Source organism: Berghia stephanieae, chromosome 6 (assembly GCF_034508935.2).
Source record: "Berghia stephanieae isolate SIO BIC M18660-M18661 chromosome 6, UCSD_Bste_1.3, whole genome shotgun sequence".
In the NCBI taxonomy this organism is placed as follows: domain Eukaryota; kingdom Metazoa; phylum Mollusca; class Gastropoda; order Nudibranchia; family Aeolidiidae; genus Berghia; species Berghia stephanieae.
The window spans coordinates 55,017,029-55,029,307 of record NC_088365.1 but is presented as its reverse complement, the minus strand read 5'-3'; the positions used below and the strand labels follow the sequence as shown (position 1 = coordinate 55,029,307).

Here is a 12,279-nt window from a genome sequence, read left to right as displayed (position 1 = left end):
TGCTTAATAATAAAAGGACAGTTTAGATGTAGATAGAGGGTCCATATAGCTCAGTGGTAGAGCATTCTCTTCATGTGCAAAGGGATAAGTTTCAATTTCTGGTGCTGTGGTCCGCCCAACAATTATTAGGTAGCTGAGGGTAAGGTCGATCTGGCAGAAAGTAATTTGTGAGATAAACTTGTATATTCTCTCTGTTTAATGCTACAGAAACTAGGATACGTTCTAGCTCCAAGATCTATTTTTAGACAGAGATAAAATAACTGCTTTTATTAATTATTTTATGATTAAAATTAATTTAATGGTTAAGATACCTAGATCTAACAGTGTAATACGCTCATTTCTTGGTTTTCCATTGTAACATAACACGACTAAATGGAACAAATTAAAAAAAAAAAATTCAATGTTGAAAATTATGTGTACACATTGATATAAATGGAAGTAGTCATATCACAACAAAGGAAGGGCAAGAAAAATATAGAAAATTCTTATGAAGAAAAATGCTATAATAGAATAAAAATCTCAAATTAAATAAAAAGTCTCAAAATTTTACTGTAATGTCCTTTTTTAAAATCGATTTTAAATTATTTAGAGGATGGAACCTACGGTATAAATTCCATCTGCAATATGACTGCACGGGACAACAAAGGCCATAAGAAAAAAAGAACCCCCCCCCCACACACACACAAAAAACCCCCAAAAAACAAAACCAAAAACAAAAAAAAACAAAAATAAAAATACAAATATAATTTCTTCACCAGGAATCAAACCAGAAATGCCAATCTCTGATGCTAATAAAACAGATTTGAATATTTTAAAAATTTCAAATTGGGATAATGACTTTGGAAAAAAATTGAGAGTTGGCAACTCTGTTCAAGCCCATGACCTTCGCCTAAGGTGAGCCAATAGCTGATCTATCTACCATTCATGATAAAACAATTAACAAAGGTAATTGAATAATGAATGAAATACCAATTTGAGATCCTTCTGTGCCTTTTGTGCATCTTGCTTGACTTGCTCAAAGGTCAAATTCTTCTCTGTGGCTGTCCACATGGACATATTGTGAATGACCTTGTGGTGACAAACAGGCAAAAATCAGACAACAGATAAAGTATTTTATTATTAGAAAATCATCATACATTGCTTGAAACTGTGAGTTGCAAAATAATTTAACAATAATATATCAATGCTTCAAATAGGAGCCAATGATATCTTCAACCAATTAAAAAAAGTGGGCAATATGATAATGTAAAGTAAAAAGGAGTCCTTCAGAGCCGTAAGGCCCATAGAGCCGGAGTTGATCCCGGTTTCTATACCGTGAAACTGACAATAATAATTGCTTGCTACCCTTTGGATAGGACGCTTGTCTATTATTGCAAAGTACTTTCCACCAGATCTAACAGATCTAGCCACCCATTTACTGCTGGGTGGATAGGGAGGTCGAAAAAAATCTTGACCGCACCCGGGATCGATCTCGGTCCCTTTGCGTGTGAAGCGAGTGCTCTACCGACTGAACTATCGGGAAAGTAAATAATAAGCTATTCCATCAGTCGACTGAAAATGGTAATAACTACTCAGATCTGCTAATGGGAGCTAACTAAAAATATGCATAGTTTTGAGAAGAAAGAAAAAAAATCCAATTTGAAGGAAAAATTCTGTATAAACGCATAATGCATGATTTTCATCCTTATTCATATGTATCGTGTCTGATTTCTGAGTAAAATGACAATATTTCTTTTATAATGTTAGTCTAAAATTTAACTTTAAAAATGAGAATCTAGAGAAAAAAAAAAGAAAAAAAGAAGAAGAAGAAGAAGAAGAAGAAGAAGAAGAAGAAGAAGAAGAAGAAGAAGAAGAAGAAGAAGAAGAAGAAGAAGAAGAAGAAGAAAAAAGAAGGTAAGTTGGACCCCCTCCCAAAAATCTGTAAATATACTGATTAATCTGTAACAATGGCCGGTCTACTATCTCCACAATACTTCATTGTACTCTGATATTCTCATCTTCCTTTATTAAATTGAAGCTTCTATTCAACTTCCTCTTGTGATTTATTTCTGAACATATGAAAATACTGCTGCTGAAGGCTAACATACTATGGTACGACTATTTATCATTTCATTTTTAATCTGTAAAACAGACGGTAGAGCATTTATGAACAAACATCGTCAGCAATTATAACAAACACAAATTTTAAAAAACAAAACACTACCTGTCTAATATCATGATTCGCTGCCAATATAATCTCTTGAACGGCAGACGGAGGAATTTTCACACCTTCCCTGAATGCAAGGGTCATCATGGCACCTTTGATCTGCTCCACTCTGGGTCGCTGGAATCGCAGGTCGAAGCAGTAATTGGCCAGAGTGCGCATCTTCATGGAATTGCGATCGTTGCAGATGCAGACGATGGGAATCTTGGTGTTCTTGATGAGCTGCACCAGTTCCTATATTTAGAATAACAGTGACACAATAATAATAGACCATCATCGTTAAATTGTTTGAAGGGCACAACATTTCATTTTTCAAACACCAAAAAAAAAAAAACCCAAACAAACTAATATAAATAAAAAGGGCCATCTTTTTATTCTTCATTTTTTAATCCATTCGGTAATCAAAACATAAAATTTAAATAAATACACAAAGAAAAAAAGAAAGAAAAAAGACAATGTTATAGAACATTTTTAATGTAAATGTTGCTGCTCGAAGCTCGAAGAAATAAATACCAACGTGAAATTTAATATAAGAAAACATGAAATGGACATTGAGATAACGTGGTAGCCACTACCACATTATCTCATTCGTCTGTAGTGTTTCATTCATCCTGTTTTGTTGATAAAGGGAAAACCCGAAACGTCCATTTTATCTGTTTTCGTATATTAAATGGAAGCTTATATTCAATTTCACATTGTTATTTACAACATTTTAAAAAAAAATGAGAATGAATCTTATTGGCAGTTCAGTTCACATTGATTTTCCTGGGATAATTAACATGTATTAAAAAAATATTTCTAAAAAAACCTAGTTTAAAAAAAAAATAATATACATAAATTAGTGATGGCAAATGAAAAATCCATGAATGATGACTCTAGACTTAATAAAATTGATCATTATTGTTGATACACATTGACGACCATGAAGATAATTACAATAAAAATGAAGCATATACAAAAAAAGAGAATCCTACAAAGCCGATTAAAAGGACTGGGGAAACTTTCTTACAATCTTTTACATAATTAAGTGGGTCCCGATAGCTCAGGTGGTAGAGTACACGCTTCACATGCAAAGGGATTGAGATCGATCCCGGGTGCAGCTGAGATTTTTTTCTGATCCCCCTTGTCCACCCAGCAGTGATTGGGTAGCTGGGTCTGTAGTATTTTGCGACAGACTAGTGTCTTATCCAAATAGTAACAAGCAATTTCTATTGTCAGTTTCATGCTATAGAAACCGAGATAAACTCCAGCTCTTTGGGCCTCATGGCTCTGAAGGACAACTCTTTTGTCTTCTTTTTTTTTTTTCCATAATTAAAGATCTTGTCAATGATTTGGGTGTACACGATTGTAAAGAAGACATTATATCTTTCATATTTTCATTGAAAAATACTTTTGCGATAGAAATGGTGTCTTCCAAATTAAGAAAAAGCAAATACATCACCTGCAGTCCACCTCTATCTTCATTGCCTGCCATTCCATCAACCTCATCCATTATGAGACAGTGGTGTTGACTGTGTAGTTGACCTTTTTTCTTTTCTTCTCCTGCAAAATAATAATGAATACATTATTATAAACATTAAGCAAAATGATCGATCCATTCCATTCCTTAAATCAAATCTAATTAGTTGGCAAAAATCATACATCTTACCCATTTTATGTGTAAAAAACTTATCAAGACTTTTAAAAATATGAAATTCATGAATTTATTTCTAGATTTGCCAGACATAACATATATATGAACTATGTATTCAATTTTCAAGAAATCCACAAATATCCAAAAAATAACAAAAACATCCCTTTAAAATTTGCTGCACAGACAAATAATAAAATATCAATTTTCTTTCAAAATCAATTTTTAAAAAAAAAAAAAAAAAAAGAAAGATTTTTTTTAAAAATCCCAAATTTGCATTTAAAGGAGGCCCATTGGGCAAATATACTACCAGTTTTTGAGGTTTTAAACTACTGTGAAAATTGCTTGCTACCCTTTGGATGGACACCATTCTATCGAAAAGCTATATGTAAAACAAATTCCCCAGCTCTAAGCTGATTCAAACTCTGATTGCAATGGAGCTAGATGCTCTGTCAATTTGAGTGTTTAAGCCAACATAAATATAACAAATTACATTGATGTAAATCATTGGACTCACCTATGAAATCTACCAGGGTTTGGTTGTTGACAGATTCGGCAATGACCTCTTTTAAACTCTTTTTACTTCTTGTGTCCGAGGCGTTCAGCTCTACATAGGAAAAGCCAGCTTCCTGTCAAATCATTAAAGTGAATATGAATTATCAAAACATGTATTCTTCGATTCTTTTAGCTGCTTGTGACACAATCATATACGGCTATGTGGTCTTGTGGTATGACACTCGCTTTCGGATCGGAAGGTCCTGTGTTCGAGCCTCGCTTGGCGCATAGTTGAGTCCTTGGAAAAGGCTCTTTACTCACATTCTCTCAATGCACTCAGGTGTAAAATGAATACCTGGCCGTTAACAGCATTATCTATCTCTGAAAAAAAATTGTAATATTGCCTAACAGGAGTCATATCTCGTTCTACTTGTTACGCGTTGCTGTTGGTCAGGGACCCTTTGTAGAGCGCTTTGAGCACTCTTAGTGGATTTTGTGCTATATAAAAGCTCAATCATATCATTTCAGTACCAGTAAAAAGGAAGATAATGGAAAAGTGAAATCGATATAGGTCAAGCTGCATTGACACGCCCAAGTAATAGTCCCATAAGGGATTGGAAAGAAAAAAAATGGAAAAGAAGAAGACCCAAGCGCAACATATCTATGTGTTTTATCTGACACCTACAAATTCTACCAAAGACACTGAATATTATTTTAGTGAAGGAAAACATATACAAATTATTTTTTAAATATCAGTAACTTAATGCAACAGAGGATTATTTATGGTAAAAGTAATATATTTCATTAAACAAAAAGAATTTTATTGTTAGTCTCCATGAAAAATGTCCAACCAGAGCAATAGCAATTAATCTGATTCCATAACGACACAAAACAGGAGGACAGCTATAGAGAGAGATAGAGAAAACAGCAGCTGACCTTGACCTCCATGACCCCAAGCGACGTTCAAAGGCCCCCAAATTATTTCAGCTGAAGAGATATTTTGAGCCCAAAACATGCATTCACTGTTATAATATATTCTTCTTCTTCAAGTACCAAGTCTGGGCCAGACATCGGCAATCATGGTATGCCATTCATCTCTCTGATCAGATAACCTCAAAAAAACTAATAATACTCTTCTCTTTCTTTGTCACCCAGCTGCTCAAACTATTCAAATAAGTTTTTCTTGGTTTACCTTTACTCTTTTTACCTTCTATCTTTCCTGTGAGAGCAAAATATATATTTCATGAATTTTTTCTTCAATTATGATTTGCTTCGATCCCCTGCTCACCTTACAGACAAGAGTGGCTGTTGTAGTTTTACCAATCCCTGGGGGTCCAGATAACAGGGCAGCCCTAAAACCTGTACCGTCACCACCAGCTTTACCAAAAAAATTCCCTGAAAATGAGGAAAGTTAAAGACTTAAAATTAGGTCAAACGGTTCAGTTAAACAACCTTTTCAACTCATCTTTTAGGAGATAATACTGGAGTGAGATGATTGGTGACATATATGGTTTATTTGTCTCATCTTTCGCGTTGAGAGTTTGCTGTTGGCTAGGAAGCCCTTGTAAAGTGCTTTGGGCACGTTTAGTGGATATTGCGCTATATAATGCTCAATTTTTAAAATTTAAAAAAAAAAAATTTTTCTTCCCAATAAAACAAAATAATCAATGTGTGTGATGTTCAAATCTACAATTGTTAACCTACATTTCCTTTTTCCTCACAGTTCGCCATATAATCGTACTGCTTAACATTTTGAAAACTTTGTGCTTTGGAAGTTACATCACATAACCTCACCTCCCTATGAAGGAGATACTTTGAAGGAAAAATTGTCGCTAAGGAAATACTCAAATTACTTAATTATTGAAATAGTACAATTGTATAATAATAATAATAATAATAATAATAATAAAAATAAAAATAATAATAATAATAATAATAATAAATAATAATAATAATAATAAAAAAATAATAATAATAATAATAATAATAATAATAATAATATAATAAAAATAATAATAATATAATAATAATAATAATAATAATAATAATAATAATAAAAATGATGAAATCTTGTATAGTGCTGCAACTCTGAAAACATCAGAATCAATGCACTTATTATACAGAATATTATCTAAGACTGTGATAGTGATAAAGTAAAGACAATGATGCTGGTGATAGTATGGATGGCAATGGAGGAAGATGTAGTTATGTTAGGTTTAAAGATCTGAACAAGTGTGTCTGATCTTTATCTTACACCACTGCCTGCTCCCTAATTTCTCAATCTATTGTAAGGCTTAACTCATTTAGGGGTCCCGATAGCTCAGTTGGTAGAGCACTTGCTCCACAAGCAAAGGGACCGAGGTCGATCAAGGGTGCAGTCGAGATTTTATTCTGACCCCTCTGTCAACCCAGCAGTGATTGGGTAGCTGGGTCTGTTAGATCTGATGGAAAGTACTTTGCGACAGACCAGCGTCCTATCCAAAGGATAGCAAGCAATTGCTATTGTCCGTTTCATGCTATATAAACCGGGATAAAACTCCTACTCTAATGGGCCTAAAGGCTCTGAAGGCCTTGTTTTAAAAAAAAAACTCATTTCAAGTCTCAAGTCAAAATGCTTTACCCACCTGCTGCTTTGATTCCCTTGACGATGACGTTGTCATGCCAGTGTTTGATCCAATACAAGAGTTTGTGAGCGTTACTCTTGTCACCCTGTTGACCTATGATCTGTTTCAATGCTGTAGGCTTGTGCTTGTCCACCCATAACAAACTCTCGGACTGATCTGTCCCCCCCGGTAGTGAGATTTTGTTAGGTTTACTTTGTTCTTGTTTAAATGTTTCATCCTTCACTTCCATGGATTGCTCTTTCTCATCTGAATTATTTTTTGGAAAATTAAAAATCTAGAGTTTTTCATCCTGGCAAAACAAGTATCAAAAATTGAAACTGCCTAAATTTTTTTTAAAATGCCTTTAACTCCTTCCTTACCACCCATAGGAAAATCGTCACATTTGTTACGATGCAGCCAACATTTTTCTCATTCTAATTTCTTTTGTACATCACAATATTTGAACAAAAACGTTTGCTATAGTTAAAGTATATTAACACTGTGTTGAGGAGCTCGTTTAGCAAAGAAATATATGTATAGCAAGAACTAACAGATTTTGTGTTTGAGTGAAATTGAAATAAATATATTTTTTGTATAGGTTGGGTGTGGAGTTTCAAGGACAATCCGGAAAATGGCCGGTATGGAGAGAGTTAAAGGGACATAACATTATGTCTTTATGGTCTATCATCGGATCTAAAATGTGGATGTTTCTACATTGAGATTCCATCGTGGCCAACATTTCAAAGAGCTATAACGGGACACTCTACAGCGCATTAGAGTCATTACCCAAAATGGCAACAAGTTTGGACCAATATAACCTATGATCTAGATTTAGAGATATACTTTCTATTAGTCTATTCCTTGTTTTAAATTACTAGTCAAAAAAATCATAATTCTGGGACACAGACCTGCCAAATTGAAAACTTCAAATTTAGTAATTTTTATGTCAAATTTTTAGTAATTTGACAAGGAAATTAGTAATTTATGAAATCGTGTCAGAACCACAATTTGACATTGATGATCACATCAACATTAAATTGTCATGCTTATGCGCTGTAGACATGCTTTATTATTGTCATCATCATCGTAATCATCATTATTATTATTGTAGTTATTATTATTATCATCATCATCATCATCATCATCATCATTATTTTATTATTATTATTATTATTATTATTATTATTATATCATCATTACTATTATTGTTATCATTATTATTATTATTATTATTATTATTAGTATATATATTATAGTAGTGTAGTAGTAGTAGTAGTAGTAGTAGTAGTAGTAGTAGTAGTAGTAGTAGTAGTAGTAGTAGTAGTAGTAGTAGTAGTGGTAGTAGTAGTAGTAAATTGCTAAATCTGGACAGTCCCAATTTTATCGGGACAGTTGGCTGCTAATGAGTATTAAAGCCATTCACATAGTGGCCAACTTTTTAAAGAGCTAAAACGGGACACTCTTTAAGTACAATACTATCATGACCCAAAACAGCAGCATGTTTAGACTGTTATAATATAATCAGAGCTGCCAACCCCATCTGATGAGAATGTGTACAATGGGACCTCAAAATGGGGGAGATTTCATAAAAATGGGTACAATCCTGAAATCGACGGAAACCGCCACTCGCCAAGAGAATGACTCTGAACAAAGAAACTAGGCCTAAAAGTAAAAGCTTGAAACGGACTTCCGGGCTAAGGATGAATGTCGATTTCATGATATCGGACAAAAGCAATAGGAGCGAGTTCACTATAGAATAATAGAGCAATGAATTGGCATCCAGTACAAATTTGAACGATCCAGCAAGCTTAAGATAACAGCGATACGAGCATCCGGGCTATTACAACTAAAGAAAGCTGAAGTGACTCCGTACACTGAAAATGGGTACAATCTTGGGGGAAATGCGTACATGCGTACAATCGCTGAAAAAGCGTACAATTCGGCAAATTTTTGCGGTAGCTTGGCAGCTCTGTATAATATACTATAATCCAGATAGATATATTATAGCCTTTTCCACTCCTTGTTTTAATTTGCTAGTCAAAAAAGCATAATCAAATCCTGGAACACGCAAGAGTGATTTCCGTACATCTAACAGAGTGCAGTCTTGACTTTATGAGGATATTTGGCAGTTATGCATTAAAGACAACATTATAAGGCATAATAAACATAAAGTTGGAGTTTGCACTGGTTTTTAGGGCATTAAACGGACAGTACCAACTGTTTTCTACCTCCTGATGTTGGTTTGTCGCAAAATACTTTCTGCCCTGTCTGAACTTGACCTTATTTTACTGGACTGATCAAAAACAACATTATAAGGCATAATAAACATAAAGTTGGAGTTTGCACTGGTTTTTAGGGCATTAAACGGACAGTACCAACTGTTTTCTACCTCCTGATGTTGGTTTGTCGCAAAATACTTTCTGCCCTGTCTGAACTTGACCTTATTTTACTGGACTGATCAAAGAATAAAAAAAACTACCCCTCTCCCCCCCCCCCCCTCCCCCTCTCCTTAACTCAGAGCCAATGTTAAACCAGTTCAAAGTTTTACCAATTAAGCTAACTGGGTCTCCAAGTAAACCCCAAAAGATTGAGTGAGTGAATTCTCACTTATGGACTTCAATTTTTATAATAAATAGTCAATGCATTGCACAAGATCACTCTTGATCATTCTACCTGAGCTCTTCAACTTTGTGAAAAGAGGTTTAGCTGCAGACGATGACGATGAATCCTTGGCTTTATCAGACTGGAATGTTTGCAATTTCTTTAGTGAAGCAGATTTTTCCTTTTCAATCTTCACTGATTGTTCCTAAAAAAATAAAGAAAAAAAACTTTGAAATCCAAGGTTTGGAGAAAATTATAATTAAAAAAATGAAAAAAACAAAACAAAAGAAAAAAACAACAACCCAAAAACAAAGGGGGTAAAAATTAATGTTAAAGAATGTTCTAGAACAAGGATAGATGTCACAATGAAAGTATGATAGATAACGGGAGAGTAGAAAAGACAGAAAAACTGAAACTATCCTTTTTGTCAAATCCCCTCCCCCACCCCGCATTCCAGCTGACAAGGTGGCTTGATAGAGAAGAGCGCCTCCTTAAAATAAAACTTCCCCCTTCAAGCATACAGGCATCCAAATTACCTTTTTAAGTTGTTCTTTAGCCTGAACTTCATATTTGGATGTCTTTCCTGGCAACGTCTTCACCAAGTCAAACAGACCATCTTCATCTATTTGACTAACCTTGAGGTCTTTTGCCTGAACAAATGGGACAAGAAAAATATACATATGATGTAGAATACAGATCTGCAAAGGGTAACAAACAAAAAATTCTGAATTTCAAAGGAAAACATTCTTACTGACCTCAACGCATTAGGAACATCCTTTTTTTTTTACTGATTGTCACTTTAATAATCATTAGAATGGTGCAAAAATGTTCGTTTGGCTTGTAATTTTAAAAATTCAAATAACATTTTTATCCATTTTCCTCTAAATTTGGTTTAAAAATCCTAATATGGAGATAAAAATCAGACTTTTGCCTAAATGGACTTGAACAAAACTTTTTATAAACTAATTAAATATGTGAGTATGGGTGGCAGGTTTCAAGCTGTCATTTCAGAACAAAGATGGTTCATTTCCTGTTAAAAGTTAAGATTTCATAAACATTATAACAGGTAAATATGATAGAAATTTCAAAATCAAATACCGCACTGAAAGATTAAATACAAGATACAACATAACTTCTAAATGGTACGGAATAACAAAAGAGAATAAATTTAACTCAGTTATGAATGTTGTGTTCTTAGGTCATTAATTAATAAGACGTTTTATTCCAAGAATCAACAAACCAACTTGTTACAGTAAAGAACATCTATTAAACAACATAACATAAGATACATGTGTACAGGATGACGGTTGGATACAGAATGACTCTCAACAAGGTAGTTACTAGAACAGACGCTAGTTGTGAACGATAGTACATCAGATGGACGATACAAGTTACGATACTTGAATACAATAACTTTCATTCACAACAATGAACATGATGGGGTGGGGTTGGGAGAGAAGGATAATCAGTGAACAAGCAATTGCATTGTATATCAGGCTAACAGATTTGCATTTTCTTATCTTTTTTAAAAATTGTTAGCCAACATAATCAAATCCAATAGCCTCATAATCCCTGTTGCCAGATTGCATTGTTCAATCTATCATCTATTTTTTTTCCCTCCACAAAGATCCAGGCACTTTCAGGCTTCCCATGAGAAGATTGAAATTAATATTTTCGAAAATAGCTGTTGGGGGAATTATGGGACAGCATCTTTGCTTCATACTTAAAAGGTACCGAGTTCGATCACCCGCCGCGCTGTGTGGTCTTGAGCAAGCCACATCACCCTGGGTTATTCTGGTCTTCCCTTGGAATAGACCCTAAAGACAAATTTCCCCATGCTGATGGATAAAGGGAATTTTATTTTATTTACTATTATTTTTAAAATATTTTGAAAAAGAAATGGTTTACATGTAAATCTTTGTTTCAAGTTCCTACAGTCGCCGGCTAAGAGTTAAGTTTGGGAATACAATAAGAATTTAGGGTTTTGCGGTCAAGTATATTATGCGCAGTACTTTTGTTTATCAATTAAAAAATTCCCATCTCCATCAATAAGCAGACTCTCTAACTTTTGAGGAAAAGATATTGTGAAAAATTATTTGGTCAGTCAGATGTGGGATTTAAATGAAGGTATGATTTTGATGATTTTCCTGGAATAGTAAAAAAAACAACAAAACTGTCAAGTATTGAAAAAAACATGAGTTGGAATTTATGAAAATCTAGAGTGAGAACAACTATCATGATTTTCTCAGTAAAACTAGGAGACATTGGCAGGTCTGGAGGTTGTTTCTAATCCAGATCTTCACGTATTTTTACCTTTGTTAATTTGCTTTCCCCTGGTTCCCTGCCGACTACCAGGTAGCTCGTCTTCTTGCTAAGACTCGTTGTCACTTTCCCTCCGTACTTTTCAACCATGGATTTGGCATCATCCCTCTCGATGGAATCCAACACTCCGGTTATGACAAATGTCAGACCTTCCATGCAATTCTCTGCCCCCTAAAAGAAATTTGATGGGTAAATAAGCAAGTGTAAAGAAAACATCAAAAATCAAAGCATATGATATTTCATTTTTTAAAGATGAGAATAAATTTTTAAGTAAAATTCAAAATTTCTTCTTTTTCATCTTGTTTCTTTATTTAACAAGATGAAAAAGAAGAAATTGAAAATGAGAATGCAAGAAGAAGGAGAAGAAGAATCAAATCTAATAGTTTTGGAAACATCAATAAAATCCAATCAATATCACAGCCTCA

At 34.0% G+C, this 12,279-nt stretch overlaps 1 protein-coding gene across 1 annotated transcript in view; it reads right to left on the bottom strand.

The window, feature by feature from the left end:
• LOC144975288 (replication factor C subunit 1-like) overlaps positions 1-12,279 on the bottom strand; it is a 35,158-nt gene that overhangs the window by 8,759 nt on the left and 14,120 nt on the right. The window contains exons 11-19 of the mRNA XM_078919234.1: positions 11,846-12,025; positions 10,069-10,182; positions 9,605-9,737; positions 6,953-7,198; positions 5,617-5,723; positions 4,351-4,462; positions 3,645-3,745; positions 2,204-2,437; positions 970-1,068 (exon numbers count right to left, since the gene is read on the bottom strand). Coding sequence (XP_078775360.1) covers positions 970-1,068; positions 2,204-2,437; positions 3,645-3,745; positions 4,351-4,462; positions 5,617-5,723; positions 6,953-7,198; positions 9,605-9,737; positions 10,069-10,182; positions 11,846-12,025 — 1,326 coding nt within the window. The remainder of the gene's footprint in view (positions 1-969; positions 1,069-2,203; positions 2,438-3,644; positions 3,746-4,350; positions 4,463-5,616; positions 5,724-6,952; positions 7,199-9,604; positions 9,738-10,068; positions 10,183-11,845; positions 12,026-12,279) is intronic.